A 17,794-nucleotide genomic window follows, 5' to 3' on the forward strand; every position below is an offset into this window, starting at 1 on the left:
ATTGAAGACAAAGCCTTTGAACGCTCCCAAACTCTCAAAGAGGAAGAGAAATGGAGAGCAAGAATGGATCATTCTCTCAGAGAGCTCTGGGATAATTCAAAGAATACTGATATCCGCCTCATTGGAATCCCTGAAGTGATGAAGTGGCCTCGCAAGGCACACAGGCCCTTCTCCATGAAATTATGAAAGAGCATTTTATGGACATGCCAGGAGATTCTGAAATTCAGGTAGCAGACAGTTTCAGAACCCCAGCACAACTCAATCCGAGTAAGACATCCCCTAGGCATATCATAATTAACTTCACTAAAGTGAATATGAAGGAGAAAATTCTGAAAGCAGCCAGACGTAAGAAATCCATTACCTACAAAGGGAAGAATATTAGAATGCCTGCAGATCTCTCTGCTGAAACTTTTCAAGCCAGAAGAGGGTGATCATTGACTTTTAACCTCCTAAAGCAAAATAACTTTCAACCCTGGATCCTGTATCCAGCTAAACTGAGTTTCATTTATGATGGAGAAATTGAATACTTTAATGACATTCATATGTTGAAAAATTTGCCATAACCAAACCATATCCTCCATAATGACCAGCCCAATCCCCTATCACAAAAGTAAACTCACTCAGAAACTTTGATCAAACTCCAACTTCCACAGTGGTGAAAGGATTAAAAATGTCCACTGGACTTTCGAAAAACTCGATACCCAAAATTTTACCAGACTTATCAATATTCTACGTTAATGTGAATGGCTTAAACTGTCCTCTAAAGAGGCACAGGTTAGCTGACTGGATACAAAAACTCAGGCCAGATGTTTTGTGCATACAAGAGTCACATCTTACCTTAAAAGATAAATATAGACTCAGGGTGAAAGGATGGTTGTGCATATTTCAGGCAAATGGTAATCAGAAAAAAGCAGCTGTTGCATTCTATTTGCAGACACAATAGGCTTTAAACCAACAATAGTAAGGAAGGATAAGAATGGCCACTTCATATTTGTTAAGGGTAATACTCAATATGATGAGATTTCAATTATTCATATTTATGCACCCAACAAGAATGCACCTCAGTGTATAAGAGAAACTCTAACAGACGTGAGCAACTTGATTTCCTCCAGCTCCATAATAGTCGGAGATTTCAACACTCCTTTGGCAGTGTTGGATCGATCCTCCAATAAGAACCTGAGCAAAAAAATTTTAGATTTAAACCTAACTATCCAACATTTGGATTTAGCAGACATCTACAGAACATTTCATCCCAACAAAACTGGATATACATACTTCTCATCAGCCCACAGAACATTCTCCAAAATCGATCACATCTTAGGTCACACATCTAACCTCAGTAAATTTAAAGGAATAAAAATTATTCCTTGCATCTTCTCGGACCACCATGGAATAAAAGTTGAACTCAGTAACAACAAGAATCTGCATACTCATACAAAAAACATAGAAGTTAAATAATCTTATGCTGAATGATAGCTGGGTCAGAAATGAGATTAAGAAGGAAATTGCCAAATTTTTGGAACAAAATGACAGTGAAGACACAAATTATCAGAATCTCTGGGATACCACAAAGGCAGTCCTAATAGGGATATTTATAGCACTGCAAGCCTTCCTCAAGAGATCAGAAATACAGGAAGTGAACGACATAATGGGACATCTCAAGCAACTGGAAAAGGAAGAACATTTCAACCCCAAATCCAGGAGAAGAAAAGAAATAACCAAAATTAGAGCAGAATTAAATGAAATTGAAAAGAAAAGAACTATACAACAGATAAATAAATGAAAAGGTTGGTTTTTTGAAAAGGTGAATAAAATAGATAAACCTTTGGCTAACCTGACCAGGAAAAAAAGAGTAAAATCTCTAATCACAACAATCAGCATCTCAGGTCGTCACAAAGACGAAATTACAACAGACTCCTCAGAAATTCAAAAAATCCTTAACGAATATTACAAGAAACTTTATTCTCAGAAAATTAAAAAATTTGAAGGTAATTGATCAATACTTGGAAGCACGTCACCTTCCAAGACCTAGCCAGAATCAAGTGGAAATGTTGAACAGACCAATATCAACTTCTGAAATAGCATCAACCGTACAAAATCTCCCTAAAAAGAGAAGCCCGGGACCAGATGGCTTCACGTCAGAATTCTACCAAACCTTTAAAGAGGAACTAGTGCCTATATTACTCAACCTGTTCCAAAATGTAGAAAAGGAAGGAAGACTACCCAACACGTTCTATGAAGCAAACATCACCCTGATCCCCAAACCAGGAAAAGACCCAACAAGAAAAGAAAATTAAAGACCCATATCACTAATGAATATAGATGCAAAAATATTCAACAAGATCCTAACAAACAAAATCCAGCAACACATCAAACAAATTATACATCATGACCAAGTCGGTTTTATCCCAGGGTCTCAAGGCTGCTTCAATATACGCAAATCTGTAAGTATAGCTCAGCACATAAACAAATTAAAAAACAGAGACCATAAGATTCTCTATTGATGCAGAAAAAGCTTTTGATAATATCTAGCATGCCTTCATGATCAGAACACTTAAGAAAATTGGTATAGAAGGGACATTTCTTAAACTGATAGAGGCCTTCTAAGCAAACCCACAGCCAATATCGTAATGGAGTTAAATTAAAATCATTTCCACTCAGATCAGGAACCAGACAAGGCAGCCTATTGTCTCCACTGCTCTTTAACATTGTAGTGGAAATTTTAGCCATCGCAATTAGGGAAGAAAAGGCGTTCAAGGGTATCCACATCGGGTCAGAAGAGATCAAACTTTCGCTCTTTGCACATGATATGATTGTATATCTGGAAAACAACAGGGATTCTAGTACAAAACTCTTAGAAGTGACCAAGGAATACAGCAACGTCTCAGGTTACAAAATCAACATTCATAAATTGGTAGCCTTTATAATAGTCAAGCTGAAAAAACGGTTAAGGACTCTATTCCATTCACAGTAGTGCCAAAGAAGATGAACTATTTGGGAGTTTATCTAACAAAGGACATGAAAGATCTCTATAAAGAGAACTATGAAACTCTAAGAAAATAGCTGAAAATGTTAACAAATGGAACAACATACCATGCTTATGGCTGGGAAGAATCAACATTGTTAAAATGTCCATACTACCCAAAGCAATATACGATTTTAATGCAATCCCTATTAAAGCTCCACCATCATACTTTAAAGATCTTGAAAAAATAATACTTCGTTTTATATGGAATCAGAAAAAAACTCAAATAGCCAAGACATTACTCAGAAATAAAAACAAAGCAGGAGGAATCAACGCTACCAGACCTCAGACTATACTGTAAATCAATAGTGATCAAAACAGCATGGTACTGGCACAAAAACAGAGAAGTAGATGTCTGGAACAGAATAGAGAACCAAGAGATGAATCCAGCTACTTACTGTTATTTGATCTTTGACAAGCCAATTAACATTCAGTGGGGAAAAGATTCCCTATTTAACAAGTAGTGCTGGGTGAACTGGCTGGCAACCTGTAGAAGACTGAAACTGGACCCACACCTTTCACCATTAACCAAGATAGACTCTCCCTGGATTAAAGCTTTAAACTAAAGACATGAAACTATAAAAATACTAGAAGAGAGTGTAGGGAAAACCCTTGAAAAAATCGGTCTGTGTGAGTATTTTATGAGGAGGACCCCCCGGGCAATCAAAACAGTATCAAAAATACACTACTGGGACCTGATCAAACTAAAAAGCTTCTGCACAGCCAAGAACACAGTAAGTAAAGCAAGCAAACAGCCATCAGAATGGGAGAAGATATTTGCAAGTTATGTCTCCAACAAAGGTTTAATAACCAGAATCCACAGAGAACTCAATATAAGCAAGAAAAGAACAAGTGATCCCATCGCAGGCTGGGCAAGGGACTTGAAGAGAATCTTCTCTGAAGAAGACAGGTGCGCGGCCTACAGACATATGAAAAAATGCTCATCATCTTTAATCATCAGAGAAATGCAAATCAAAACTACTTTGAGATATCTAACCCATATCATAAAATCCCAAGACCAGAGATGTTGGCGTGGATGTGGAGAAAAGGTAACACTTCTACACTGCTGGTGGGTATGCAAATTAATACATTCCTTTTGGAAAGACGTTGGAGAAGACTTCGAGATCTAAAAATAGATCTGCCATTCAATCCTATGATTCCTCTACTAGGTATATACCCAGAAGACCAAAAATCACATTATAACAAAGATATTTGTATCAGAACGTTTATTGCAGACCTATTGATAATTACTAAGTCATAGGAAAAGCCCACATGCCCATCGATCCACGAATGGATTTATATAATTGTGGTATGTGTACACCATGGAATATTATGCAGCCTTAAAGAAAGATGGAGACTTTACCTCTTTCATGTTTACATGGATGGAGCTGGAACATATTCTTCTTAGTAAAGTGTCTCAGGAATGGAAGAAAGAGTATGCAATGTACTCAGCTCTACTATGAAACTTATTTATGGCTTTCACATGAAAGGTATAACCCAGTTATAACCTAAGAATAGTGGGGAGGATGGGTGGAGGTAGGGTGATTGGTGGGATTACACCTGCGGTGCATCTTACAGGGGTACATGTGAAACTTAGTAAATGTAGAATATAAATGTCTTAACACCATAACTAAGAAAATGCCAGGAAGGCTACGTTCACCAGTGTGATGAAAATGTGTCAAACGGTCTATAAAACCAGTGAATGGTGCCCCACGATCACGTTAATGTACACAGCTATGATTTAATAATAAAAGGAAAAAAAAACTACTGTGATTCTTTCCTCTTGATTATTCTGGGAAAAGATTTTTTTTTCCTATATTAGGCTAATAAAGGCTAAGAAAATTATAAGCTCTAATTATTGGTTCAAATCAATAGAATATTTCATTTTCTCGTTTATGTAGAGCAGAAAATTGTTAATCATTCAGTACTGTAAATCATAAGAACTGTGAAACAGGCTCAGAAAACACTGAAGCATATGAAATTAACTTTTATGACAAATTCTGTTGAGTCTTTAATACTCTTAATAATTTGTGTGGTGTGTATGTTTAATGTGGTTTGACAATGGCAATAATAAACAATAAGACAATAATAAAGGACTGAATTCCGTCATAGGAACAAAGCACTTGGTTGACAAACAGGAGACTCTTTCTTAATCTTTGACCTACTGTGATCACAGGTCATTTAGCCTCAAACTTATTTGTAGCAATTGAGTTCTTTTATTCAACAAATCATAAGCATATGTGTCTCACACTGTGCTTTGAGGACTTAAAAAAATAAAAACAGGGAATGATTCTTCACATGCGAGGAATCTGAAGAGAAAGTCATGATCCTTGCAGTCATTGGAAACTTCCCACATTTCTGATTATTCTGGGTTTTTTTGAGGATTTTTTTTAAAAGATCATGTTCATTTGGCAAGTGTAGCTTTGATAATAGCTTTCTGTCTTTTTGTGTTCTTTTTGTGTGTGTGTGTGTGTGTTTGAGACAGAGTCTCACTGTGTCGCCTTTGATAAAGTGCCATGTTGTCACAGTTCACAGCAACCTCAACCCTTGGGCTTAAGTGAGTCTCTTGCCTCAGCCTCCCAAGTAGCCAGGACTACAGGCACCTGCGGCGCCTGCCACAACGCCCAGCCATTTTTCCGTTGAAGTTGTCATTGTTGTCCAGCTGGCCCAGTCTGGGTTCGAACCTGCCAGCATTGGTGCATGTGGCCAACCCTCAACCACTGTGCTACGGGCGCTGAGCTTTCTGTCTTTTTAACTGAGTAAATATAAGTATTGACTAACCTTTTACTTCCTAATATGAATTATCCATAGCTGAGATGGTACATCTCTTAGGATCGTGCTTTTTACCTGCTTCAGCCAAACTAAACAAGAGAAGTTCAAAATTTTGTGCTTTGACAATATTGAATATTTAATTTCCCAATACAGTGATTAATGTTAGAATTGTCTTGTTCCTTTGAAATAAAAATTATAAAAAGCGTTTATATTAGCTTCCTGTACTATATAGCAAATTACAGCAAACTCAGTGGCTTAAAACAGTACCCATTCATTATTTCCTGGTTTCTATGGGTCAGGAGCCCAGGCATGTCTTGACTGGGTTCTCTGCTACTGGCGTCACAAAACCATAGTCAAAGTGTCTACCTGGGCCATTCTTCATCTAAGGGTCAAACAGTCTCAAGATCCTTTTCTAAGTTCATATACTACTTGCTTAGGTATCAAGGTACTATTTTATGTTGTTTGATTTTAAACTATATAAAAAGAAATTATATGTATTTTTCTTTGATTTCCTTTGGTCATCTAAATTATGTTCCTAAGATTCATTCATTTTGTTGCATAAAGTTGTAGATTTTGTACTAGTACTCTTGCATCCTAAGAATGTACTGTATTTTTCTGTATTGTGTACTTTTTGTCCTAAATTTTTAGGGAAAAATAAAGATGTGCATTATACATATAGTAGTAAGGGCTGGGAACTGGGGGGAGTCCAGCAAGCCTCGCAGGGCCGCCACACCCTCCTGCCTGGGCCCTCCAAGTGTGGGTCCATGATCCAGTGGGAGTAGGCTGGAGTGGCCTATGACAAGCTCTGCAATCAGGGTAGGGGGCAATGGTGGGGTTGGTGAGGTGGGCTACGGCCATGCAGTGCTCCTGGTAGAAAGGAAAGAGGCAGCTTTCATAGAGCAGGTGGCTATGGGAGGGCAGTGGGATCTGCACATTCACCAGGGGAATGTTAGCCCTCCCCAGATGTGTCTCTCCCAACCAAGAGCCAACTACTTTCTTGGGGGGCATTCTTCTGAAAGTTTGGGCCAACAAACATGGGTGTGCATTAAACAACAACAAAATACACTGTTTCAGTTGATTTTCTTATTCTAGTATTGACAAAAATTGTGATTTTTCCAGTTTTTTTGCTATTACCCATAGTACTGCTCTGAACATTCTTGTACATGTCTTTTAATTTCACTATGCAAACTTTTCTCTAGGACATTGGTTTTCAACTAGGAATGATTTTACTCCCCAGAGGACATTTGGCAGTGCCTGGAGCCTTTTTTGGTTATCATAACTTGCCAAGGATTGCTGGTATTTAGTGCATAGAGGCCAGCAATGCTGCTAAACATCCTACAGTGTACAGGGCTGTCCCCTCAACAAAGAATTGTTATGCTGAAAATGTCCGTAGTACTGAGGTTGAAAACCCTTCTCCAGGGCATCGTACCTCAATCAGAGCCTCTGTATCTGCCTCCACTCCAGTTTGGAAGTGTGTGAGGATGTTTGTCACAATGGAGATGGGTTGGGAGGTATTGCTACGAGCTATATTGATCAGTGGCTAGAGATGCTTAATATCCTGAAATGATAAAGATATTCCTGGCCCTTTGAGAGATACTACTGTAAGATGTTACCTGAGTTGTGCATCTTGAGATTTACTAGCTGATGCCAGTAGGTTTTCCACAGTGGTTCTATAAATTTACAGTCCTCTCAAAAAGGTGTAAGAGTTCCTGGTGCTCTACATTTTCCTTATTATCTAGTATGTGCTGAAGGTTATGAGTGGCTTTTCTTAGATTATTAGACAGTTGAACATTTGTTTTAACATGTTTGGCTATTTGTGTTCCATTTTGTTTTCTGTGACATTCCTGTTGAAGATTTTTGCTCATTTTCCTACTAATTTGTATTTTTTTATCGTTATTTATTTTTAAGAATTCTTTATATATTCTGGATACTAATCTTACATGAGGTACAGATATTTAATTTGTGACTTTTTCTTTTTTTTTACACTGATTGCATTTATTAGGTAAAGTCCCTCTTACAATTGTGTTAATTTGTGGCTTTTTCCCACTTTTTATGTTCTGATGAATGGCAGTTCTTAATTCTAATGTAATCTAAAATACTGATCTTTCTTCCTTTAGGGTTGTGTTTCCTTATGATTTGTGTTTTGTTTGTCTTGAACTTTTTTGCCACGTTCAGTCACTACCATTACCCTTCTCTCCAAAAGCATTTAGAAATCAGAAATAACTATTTTGATCTCTACAACTATAGCTTGGTCTTGCCTTACTTTTCAATGTTATTTTAGGCATACAGTATTATTATTTTGATTCTAGGTTGTTTTGCTCAACTTATGTTTGCATGATTCCTTCATCTTTTTTGTTGTATATTACAGTAGTTTGTTCATTTTCATTGCAGTCAGGTATTCATTTGGATGACTCTTATACAGTATTTTTATGCATTTTATTGCTGAGGAACATTTGGTTTATTTCCAGTTGGGTTTTGTTTTGCTTTGTTTTGTTTAACAGGCTCAGGCCGGGTTTAAACCCACCAGCCCTGGAGCATGTGACCGGTGCCCTAACGACTGAGCTATGGGTGTCCCCTCATTTAATTTCTTTAACATGTTAGTCATAGTTATTTTTAAATTTATCTCTGATATCTCTGCTGTCTAGATCTATTGGTTTGTATCTTTGACTTTTTTTTTCTCCTCTTCTTAGATTGTAGAATTCTGTCTTTTTTTATGCCTGTTTATTATTGAGTTTTAGGTAGTGTGGTTGGGAAGTGATTGCTTCATCCAGAGCCTTAAATTATTCTTCTTTGCTTTTTTTTTTTTGTTTGTTTGTTTGCTTTGGGGGGTTTTGTTTGTTTGTTTGAGACAGAGTCTCACTATGTCGCCCTCAGTAGAGGGCTGTGCTGTCATAGCTCACAGCAACCTCAAAATCTTAGGCTCAAGCAATTCTCTTGCATCAGCCTCCCAAGTAGCTGAGACTACAGGTGCCCACCACAACACCTGGCTATTTTTGTTGTTGCTGTCATTGTTGTTTGGTAAGCCTGGGCTGGGTTCAAACTTGCCGACTCTGGTGTATGTGGCTGGTGTGCTAGCCACTGGTGCTGAGCTGAGGTGCTGAGCCTCTTCTTTGTTTTTGAAAGGCGCCTAGGCTAAAGGAAGATCACTTTAATTATGCCAAGTATTGAACTGATTCAAAACCAGGCTTCAGTCCTTTTGGAGGCTAGCATATATTCAGATTCTCCTAATTTCTAGGATATAGCCCTTTGAGGTTAAAGTGGAAAGCCTGAAGTTTTCCATAGCTAGTTTAATGAGACTGCTAAAATCTGCTCTGCTCAGCTTTTCAGACTCTCAGCAGTAGTTTTCAACTTAGCGTATGTCTCATGGAGAATGATGTTACCAAATATCAGTCTTACCTTACTGGGTTTCCCTTCTCCATAATTTTGGCTTCCTAAGTCCTTGTTGCCTTAGTAGCTCTTCGGTACTTTCAGATAGATGCTTTTAGTATTTTGTTTCATTTTCCCTGTGATTCTTAGCAGGGGGCCTGGTTTAATCTAGTTCATTATTACTTGAGGCTTGACTTAATTATTTTAAAAACTGACTTTATGCTAAGTGAAATAAGCCAGTCTCAAAAAACATATTCTGTGTGATTCCACTTAGATGAAATATCTAAAACAGTCAAGTTCATAGAAACAAAGTAGAAGGGCAGCGCCTGCGACTCAAGGAGTAGGTTGCTGGCCCCGTATACCAGAGGTGGTGAGTTCAAACCCGGCCCCAGCCAAAAACTGCCAAAAAAAAAAAAAGGAAAAGAAAAGAAACTAAGTAGAATGGTGGCTGCCAAGGGATTGAGGGAAAGGGAAAGTTTTGTTTAATGAGCATAGAGTATAGTTAACAAAGTTTTGGAGATCCCTTTCACAGCAAAGTGATGAGTTTATAAGTTAGCTTTTTTCCTTCTTTTTTTTAATATTAAATCATAGCTGTGTACATTAATGTAGTTATGGGGTACAATGTGCTGGTTTTATATACCATTTGAAATATTTTCATCAAACTGGCTAACATAGACTTCATAGTTATCGTGACCGCATTTTCATAGTTATTGTGTTAAGACATTTATACTCTACACTTAGTAAATTTAACATGTACCCTTATAAAATGCACCGTAGGTGTGTAATTGGTGGGAGGTAATTGGTGGGAACACACCTACAGTGCTTTTTTTTTTTTCATCTGCATTGATTTTTTAGCTAGCTCCATTTAGAAAATAGGATAAGTACTACAAATCAGAAATTCAGTGCAGTAGATTTATTTGCACATTTAACACAAATTAACTCTATGTGTTTAGCAAAAAAAAAAAAATCTATTTAAATAATGGGGACATTTCTACTAGCCTTTCTTCTCAATTAGCTTATACTCTGGAGTGAGCATTAGAAGTGAACTGAGTTTACTGTTCCTTCATTTGGTTATGTTGAACTAACTAGAAATAATTTCTTCCTGAGGAATTTTTAGGTATAATTTTTATTATACACAATGTTTGCTTTACCTTGGACATTAGACCCCAACCTCTATTTAAGATTTAACCCCGGTGGAAACCAAAGGAAAATGATACCCATTATTTCTCATTGATGTTAATCATACTTTTATAGCCTAAATTGTATTTCCTATATATTTCCCATCTTTCTTGGACAATATTACCTTTTAAAGTCTTTTACCTTTATGACAAATACATCTTTCCTATTTTCTTTTCAAAGTTATATACTGTATCTAAAATTGCTTTTCTTCACTATACTTTGGTCCCAGGCAGCACAGTCACTTTCAAGGTTATCATCATATGTCATCAATCACATATTTCATTTTAGTCATAAATAAATCCAGAGTACCAGCACATCTCATCATTATAAGTACATCTTGTTTCTCTTTCAATTTTATGATGCATATTAGAACAATATTGCCAGTATTTTTTGTCTGGTAAGATGATGTGTACTGTATTGATATAACAGTATTATATGCAATTGTTTGTACCCTTATCCCTTCTAAAGTTGCTGACATACGGTAAATTGGGAATCGTAAGTAGCAGCTTAAAGGCACAGCAAGTGGAGAGAATTTATCTTTCTGTGAGAACAAATCACATCTAAGAAATTAAAAACAATTGAAATGGTCTTTATAATATCCTAATCCTATTATTTTATAATTAGAATCAAACAACCTCAAGATTGAAAATCACAGAATTAAATATAGTGTGTACAATTATTACTTCCACCATATAGAAAATGTTTCATCAAGGGCCTTTGCAGTTTGAAAGGGATATAAGGTGCTGGGAATGGCACCTTATATTTTGTAGAGTTAAATATGAATGCTACCAAAGCTCTACATTCATATTTAACATAATATTCATATTTTGTAGAGTTAAATATGAATGCTACCAAATAACGAAACTTGTCATTTGACGCTTAATAGTAGAGGCAACTATACTAAAGTCAATATGTGGTATTTGGTCAGATGATTAATATTGTAACTTTTACAACCCCAAAATCTTTTGTCTGGCTCTTCTGCTAATAGAATAGTTTGACATGGTGTTTAAGAAACAACATCAGCATATTCTAAGTGGGTCATGTCCTAGAGGAAGGTTAATTTTGCAATGTCTCCATTTATTGTTAGATTAGCATGTTTTAAGTATATGCCTTTTGTTGAAAACCTGATGGTAGGTTCTCCACTAGGACAGTTGCTAAATACTTAAAGGTTACCTTAGTCTCTGCCTATCCTTCTGTCTTGACTTACCATTCTTTACTCCCTCCACCCAACTAATGCTACTCTTTGCTACCCAAGACATAGCCCTAACACTCCGCCATTTTCAACTGATTTTCTTCTGTCATACCCTCTGTCTGTGTTTTCTGAAGTATCTACTCAGAAATTCTTTTAAAAATTAATCTGAGCTACCAATGGAAGATATTAGCTTTGAGGCAGTGTGCTATTAAGTGACTGGAAAGAAACATGTTTCTCCTACCCTTATTTTTTTTTCCTCCTTGCCCCCAACTTTTAAAGATAGTGTTAATGATTGTAATGATGGGAATTTCAGATTAGAAAGATAGGAAGGACCAGCTCTACAGGAAATACTTCAACCTGTTCTGCACACTGACCACCACAATGGATCAGCAGCAAAGTAAGATCTCAGAAATTAAAGGACAGAACCTAACCTCCACACTGATGCAAAAGATAAAACTAAGCAATGGACTCTCACAAAATAAGACGAATAGAATACTACCACACTTATCAATTATCTCAATAAATGTTAATGGCTTGAATTCCCCACTGAAGAGACATAGATTGGTTGACTGGATTAAAAAACACAAGCCATCCATTTGCTGTCTGCAAGAAACACACCTGGCTTCAAAAGACAAATTAAAGCTCCGAGTCAAGGGTTGGAAGACAATTTTTCAGGCAAATGGAATTCAGAAGAAAAGAGGAGTTGCAATCTTATTTTCAGATACATGTGGATTTAAAGCAACTAAAGTCAAAAAAGACAAAGATGGTCACTTTATATTGGTCAAGGGAAAAATACAACAAGAAGACATTTCAATTCTAAATATCTATGCACCCAATTTAAATGCTCCCAGATTCTTGAAACAGACCTTATTCAGTCTGAGCAATATGATATCTGATAATACCATAATAACAGGGGACCTTAACACTCCTCTTACAGAGCTGGACAGATCCTCTAAACAGAAATTAAACAAGGATATAAGAGACTTAAATGAGACCCTAGAACAACTGTGCTTGATAGATGCATATAGAACACTCCATCCCAAAGATAAAGAATATACATTCTTCTCATCACCCCATGGAACATTCTCCAAAATTGATCATATCCTGGGACAGAAAACAAATATCAACAGAATCAAAAGAATTGAAATTTTACCTTGTATCTTCTCAGACCATAAGGCACTAAAGGTGGAACTCAACTCTAACAAAAATGCTCAACCCCACCCAAAGGCATGGAAATTAAACAATCTTCTGTTGAATAACAGATGGGTGCAGGAAGAAATAAAACAGGAAATCATTAACTTCCTTGAGCATAACAACAATGAAGACACAAGCTACCAAAACCTGTGGGATACTGCAAAAGCAGTTTTGAGAGGAAAATTCATCGCTTTAAGATGCCTACATTCGAAAAACAGAAAGAGAGCACATCAACAATCTCACAAGAGATCTTATGGAATTGGAAAAAGAAGAACAATCTAAGCCTAAACTCAGTAGAAGAAAAGAAATATCCAAAATCAAATCAGAGATCAATGAAATTGAAAACAAAAGAATCATTCAGAAAAGTAATAAAACAAGGAGTTGGTTTTTTGAAAAAATAAATAAAATAGATAAACCATTGGCCAGACTAACGAGGAATAGAAAAGTAAAATCTCTAGTAACCTCTATCAGAAATGATAAAGGGGAAATAACAACTGATCCCACAGAGATACAAGAGATCATCTCTGAATACTACCAGAAACTCTATGCCCAGAAATTTGACAATGTGAAAGAAATGGATCAATATTTGGAATCACACCCTCTCCCTAGACTCAGCCAGGAAGAAATAGAGCTCCTGAACAGACCAATTTCAGGCACAGAGATCAAAGAACCAATAAAAAATCTTTCAACCAAAAAATGCCCTGGTCCAGATGGCTTCACTCCAGAATCCTATCAAACCTTCAAGGAAGAGCTTATTCCTGTACTGCAGAAATTATTGCAAAAAATTGAGGAAGAAGGAATCTTCCCCAACACATTCTATGAAGCAAACATCACCCTGATACCAAAACCAGGAAAAGACCCAAACAAAAAAGAGAATTTCAGACCAATCTCACTCATGAACATAGACGCAAAAATTCTCAACAAAATCCTAGCCAATAGATTACAGCTTATCATCAAAAAAGTCATTCATCATGATCAAGTAGGCTTCATCCCAGGGATGCAAGGCTGGTTTAACATATGCAAGTCTATAAACGTTATCCACCATATTAACAGAGGCAAAAATAAAGATCACATGATCCTCTCAATAGATGCAGAAAAAGCATTTGATAAAATCCAGCATCCTTTTCTAATTAGAACACTGAAGAGTACAGGCATAGGTGGCACATTTCTAAAACTGATTGAAGCTATCTATGACAAACCCACAGCCAATATTTTACTGAATGGAGTAAAACTGAAAGCTTTTCCTCTTAGAACTGGAACCAGACAAGGTTGTCCTCTGTCACCTTTACTATTCAACGTAGTGCTGGAAGTTCTAGCCAATACAATTAGGCAAGGCAAGGAAATAAAGGGAATCCAAATGGGAGCAGAGGAGGTCAAACTCTCCCTCTTTGCTGACGACATGATCTTATACTTAGAGAACCCCAAAGACTCAACCACAAGACTCCTATAAGTCATCAAAAAATACAGTAATGTTTCAGGATATAAAATCAATGTCCACAAGTCAGTAGCCTTTGTGTACACCAGTAACAGTCAAGATGAGAAGCTAATTAAGGACACAACTCCCTTCACCGTAGTCTCAAAGAAAATGAAATACCTAGGAATATACCTAACGAAGGAGGTGAAGGACCTCTATAAAGAAAAGTATGAAATCCTCAGAAAGGAAATAGCAGAGGATATTAACAAATGGAAGAACATACCATGCTCATGGATGGGAAGAATCAACATTGTTAAAATGTCTATACTTCCCAAAGCAATCTACCTATTCAATGCCATTCCTATCAAAATACCAACATCGTACTTTCAAGATTTGGAAAAAATGATTCTGCATTTTGTATGGAACCGGAAAAAACCCCTTATAGCTAAGGCAGTTCTCTGTAACAAAAATAGAGCTGGGGGCATCAGCATACCAGATTTTAGTCTGTACTACAAAGCCATAGTGCTCAAGACAGCATGGTACTGGCACAAAAACAGAGACATAGACACTTGGAATCGAATTGAAAACCAAGAAATGAAACTAACACTTTACAACCACCTAATCTTTGATAAACCATACCTTGGGGGAAAGACTCCCTATTCAATAAATGGTGTTGGGAGAACTGGATGTCTACATGTAAAAGACTGAAACTAGACCCACACCTTTCCCCACTCACAAAAATTGATTCAAGATGGATAAAGGACTTAAATTTAAGGCATGAAACAATAAAAATCCTCCAAGAAAGCATAGGAAAAACACTGGAAGATATTGGCCTGGGGAAAGACTTCATGAAGAAGACTGCCATGGCAATTGCAACAACAACAAAAATAAACAAATGGGACTTCATTAAACTGAAAACCTTCTGTACAGCTAAGGAGACAGTAACCAAAGCAAAGAGACAACCTACACAATGGGAAAGGATATTTGCATATTTTCAATCAGACAAAAGCTTGATAACTAGGATCTATAGAGAACTCAAATTAATCCACGTGAAAAAAGCCAACAATCCCATATATCAATGGGCAAGAGACATGAATAGAACTTTCTCTAAAAATGACAGACGAATGGCTAACAAACACATGAAAAAATGTTCATCATCTCTATATATTAGAGAAATGCAAATCAAAACAACCCTGAGACATCATCTAACCGCAGTGAGAATGGCCCACATCACAAAATCTCAAAACTGCAGATGCTGGCGTGGATGTGGACAGAAGGGAACACTTTTACACTGCTGGTGGGACTGCAAACTAGTACAACCTTTCTGGAAGGAAGTATGGAGAAACCTCAAAGCACTCAAGCTAGACCTCCCATTTGATCCTGCAATCCCATTACTGGGCATCTACCCAGAAGGAAAGAAATCCTTTTATCATAAGGACACTTGTACTAGACTGTTTATTGCAGCTCAATTTACAATCGCCAAAATGTGGAAACAGCCTAAATGCCCACCAACCCAGGAATGGATTAACAAGCAGTGGTATATGTATATGATGGAATACTATTCAGCCATTAAAAAAATGGAGACTTTACATCCTTTGTATTAACCTGGATGGACGTGGAAGACATTATTCTTAGTAAAGCATCACAAGAATGGAGAAGCATGAATCCTATGTACTCAATTTTGATATGAGGACAATTAATGATAATTATGGTTATGGGGGGGGACAGAAAGAGGGAAGGAGGGAGGTGAGTGTGGCCTTGGTGTGTGTTACACTTTATAGGGGCAAGACATGATTGCAAGAGGGACTTTACCTAACAATTGCAATCAGGGTAACCTGGCTTATTGTACCCTCAATGAATCCCCAACAAAAAAAAAAAAAAAAAAAAGAATTGAATTACACGTATTTGCCAATTACATTCATAACCCATTGGTCCTAATTATGTGAAACAAAAAAACAGTACCTTAAATAATTTGCTGTATTTATAAGCAAATAAGAGCAAATATATAAATGAATTTCCTACTAATAAATCATAGCAGAGAGAGGAACTTTCGGGTTTAGCTATAAATCTTTGTCCATTTACTGTATAGCACGATGCCTGCAAAGAGAAGACATTTGTTGGATAAATGTATGAATGAAACTTAAATCAGAAATCAGGAGAAAATAAAGATCTTGCACAAAAAAAAAAAAGAAAGAAAGAAAGATGAAAAGGGGATTTGGGAGAATGATATTGCCTTAAAGCAGATATCTTATTGATGATCTAGCATGTAACATGTTACAGTTAGCGTTAGTCTTTGTGCAAGTAAGAAGTAAAGAACCTTTGAATATTGATAGAATGTACCTCAGAGCTGATTCTCGTAACAATAAATTTTTCTCTCTAATATTACACATTTCTCCTTGTAATTTAGATGTTCATCCATCAGTGTTAGAACTTCTGCAGTTATGTATCATCTGTGACAAATACTTGGTACTACCCACTTCATTGTTTATTTTGTCTTAAATAGCTCTTTTTTTTTTTTCCAGGCTGCTAGTACACCTTTGAATCCTTTAAGTTTTCAGTGTGAATTTGTAAAACTCAGGATTGACCTTCTACAAGCCTTCTCTCAGCTTATCTGTACTTGTAACAGCCTAAAAACAAGCCCTCCACCTGCAATTGCCACAACAATTGCCATGACCTTAGGAAATGACCTTCAGAGGTGTGGTCGCATCTCCAATCAGGCATGTTTTACTTTCTTTTCAATGTACTTTTTTATTTACACTTCTTGGGTTTTTGAAATTAGTTTTAAGATAAAAAATGTTGTGAAATTTAAAATCAGTGGTTGACTTAGACATGAGCATCAGATGTTTATTAACTCAGCTACCAAAACTAGGCTGATGTATTATTAGATTTTGCCAAAACTAGGCTGATATATTATTAGAATGATAAAGTGATTGATTGATGATGTTCTCACTGGGTGCAACATATACAGAGAGAAATGATGTAACATTTTAAAGAAATTTAGGAATGTTTTAAACTATATTAATTATTATAGTGTAACCTGAATCTAAGATGCAAATTTTTTGTTTCTATATAGCATATGTAAATTATTGTGATCTGTGGTTTCATTTGCCATTTCATTGATTTTATGTAACAAAATTTATGAAAAAGAATAGAATAATATTTTTTTGAATTGTTTTGTTCAAAGATTTTTTAATGGTTTGATTATTGTGTTGTTTATACAATGATGATAGCATGTTTATTTGTCATAACTTATATTATTTTTTATAGATGAAACAGTCCATGGAGGAATTTCGAAGCCTTGCTACCCGATATGGGGATCTTTATCAGGCATCTTTTGATGCTGACTCAGCAACTTTGAGAAATGTAGAGCTGTATCCTATGCTTGACCCAGTATTTTTTGTTCTTTGGAAGTATTCATTTAAATGTAGACTAAATACTTCAGATAAGCTTATCTACAAAATACATATTGATAAGCCTACAAGTGTATTATAATTAATAATTTCTCCCTTTGAAATCTAATATAAGCAGAATAATTTTACTTTTTAACTGCAGCCAGTTTATTTTTTAAAGGTGACTTGGTGGTTTTCTCCATCTCCAAGAAGAGCATCCAAAGCCTAGATCTTACCAGTGTTGCATACCTTGTGCTTGTGTG

At 36.4% G+C, this 17,794-nt stretch overlaps 1 protein-coding gene across 1 annotated transcript in view; it reads left to right on the forward strand.

Annotated features, from left to right (window-relative positions):
* INTS7 (integrator complex subunit 7) overlaps positions 1-17,794 on the forward strand; it is a 125,891-nt gene that overhangs the window by 73,130 nt on the left and 34,967 nt on the right. Inside the window, exons 14-15 of the mRNA XM_053605370.1 lie at positions 16,665-16,859; positions 17,410-17,513. Coding sequence (XP_053461345.1) covers positions 16,665-16,859; positions 17,410-17,513 — 299 coding nt within the window. The remainder of the gene's footprint in view (positions 1-16,664; positions 16,860-17,409; positions 17,514-17,794) is intronic.

Source organism: Nycticebus coucang, chromosome 10 (assembly GCF_027406575.1).
Source record: "Nycticebus coucang isolate mNycCou1 chromosome 10, mNycCou1.pri, whole genome shotgun sequence".
Taxonomy (NCBI): Eukaryota; Metazoa; Chordata; class Mammalia; order Primates; family Lorisidae; genus Nycticebus; species Nycticebus coucang.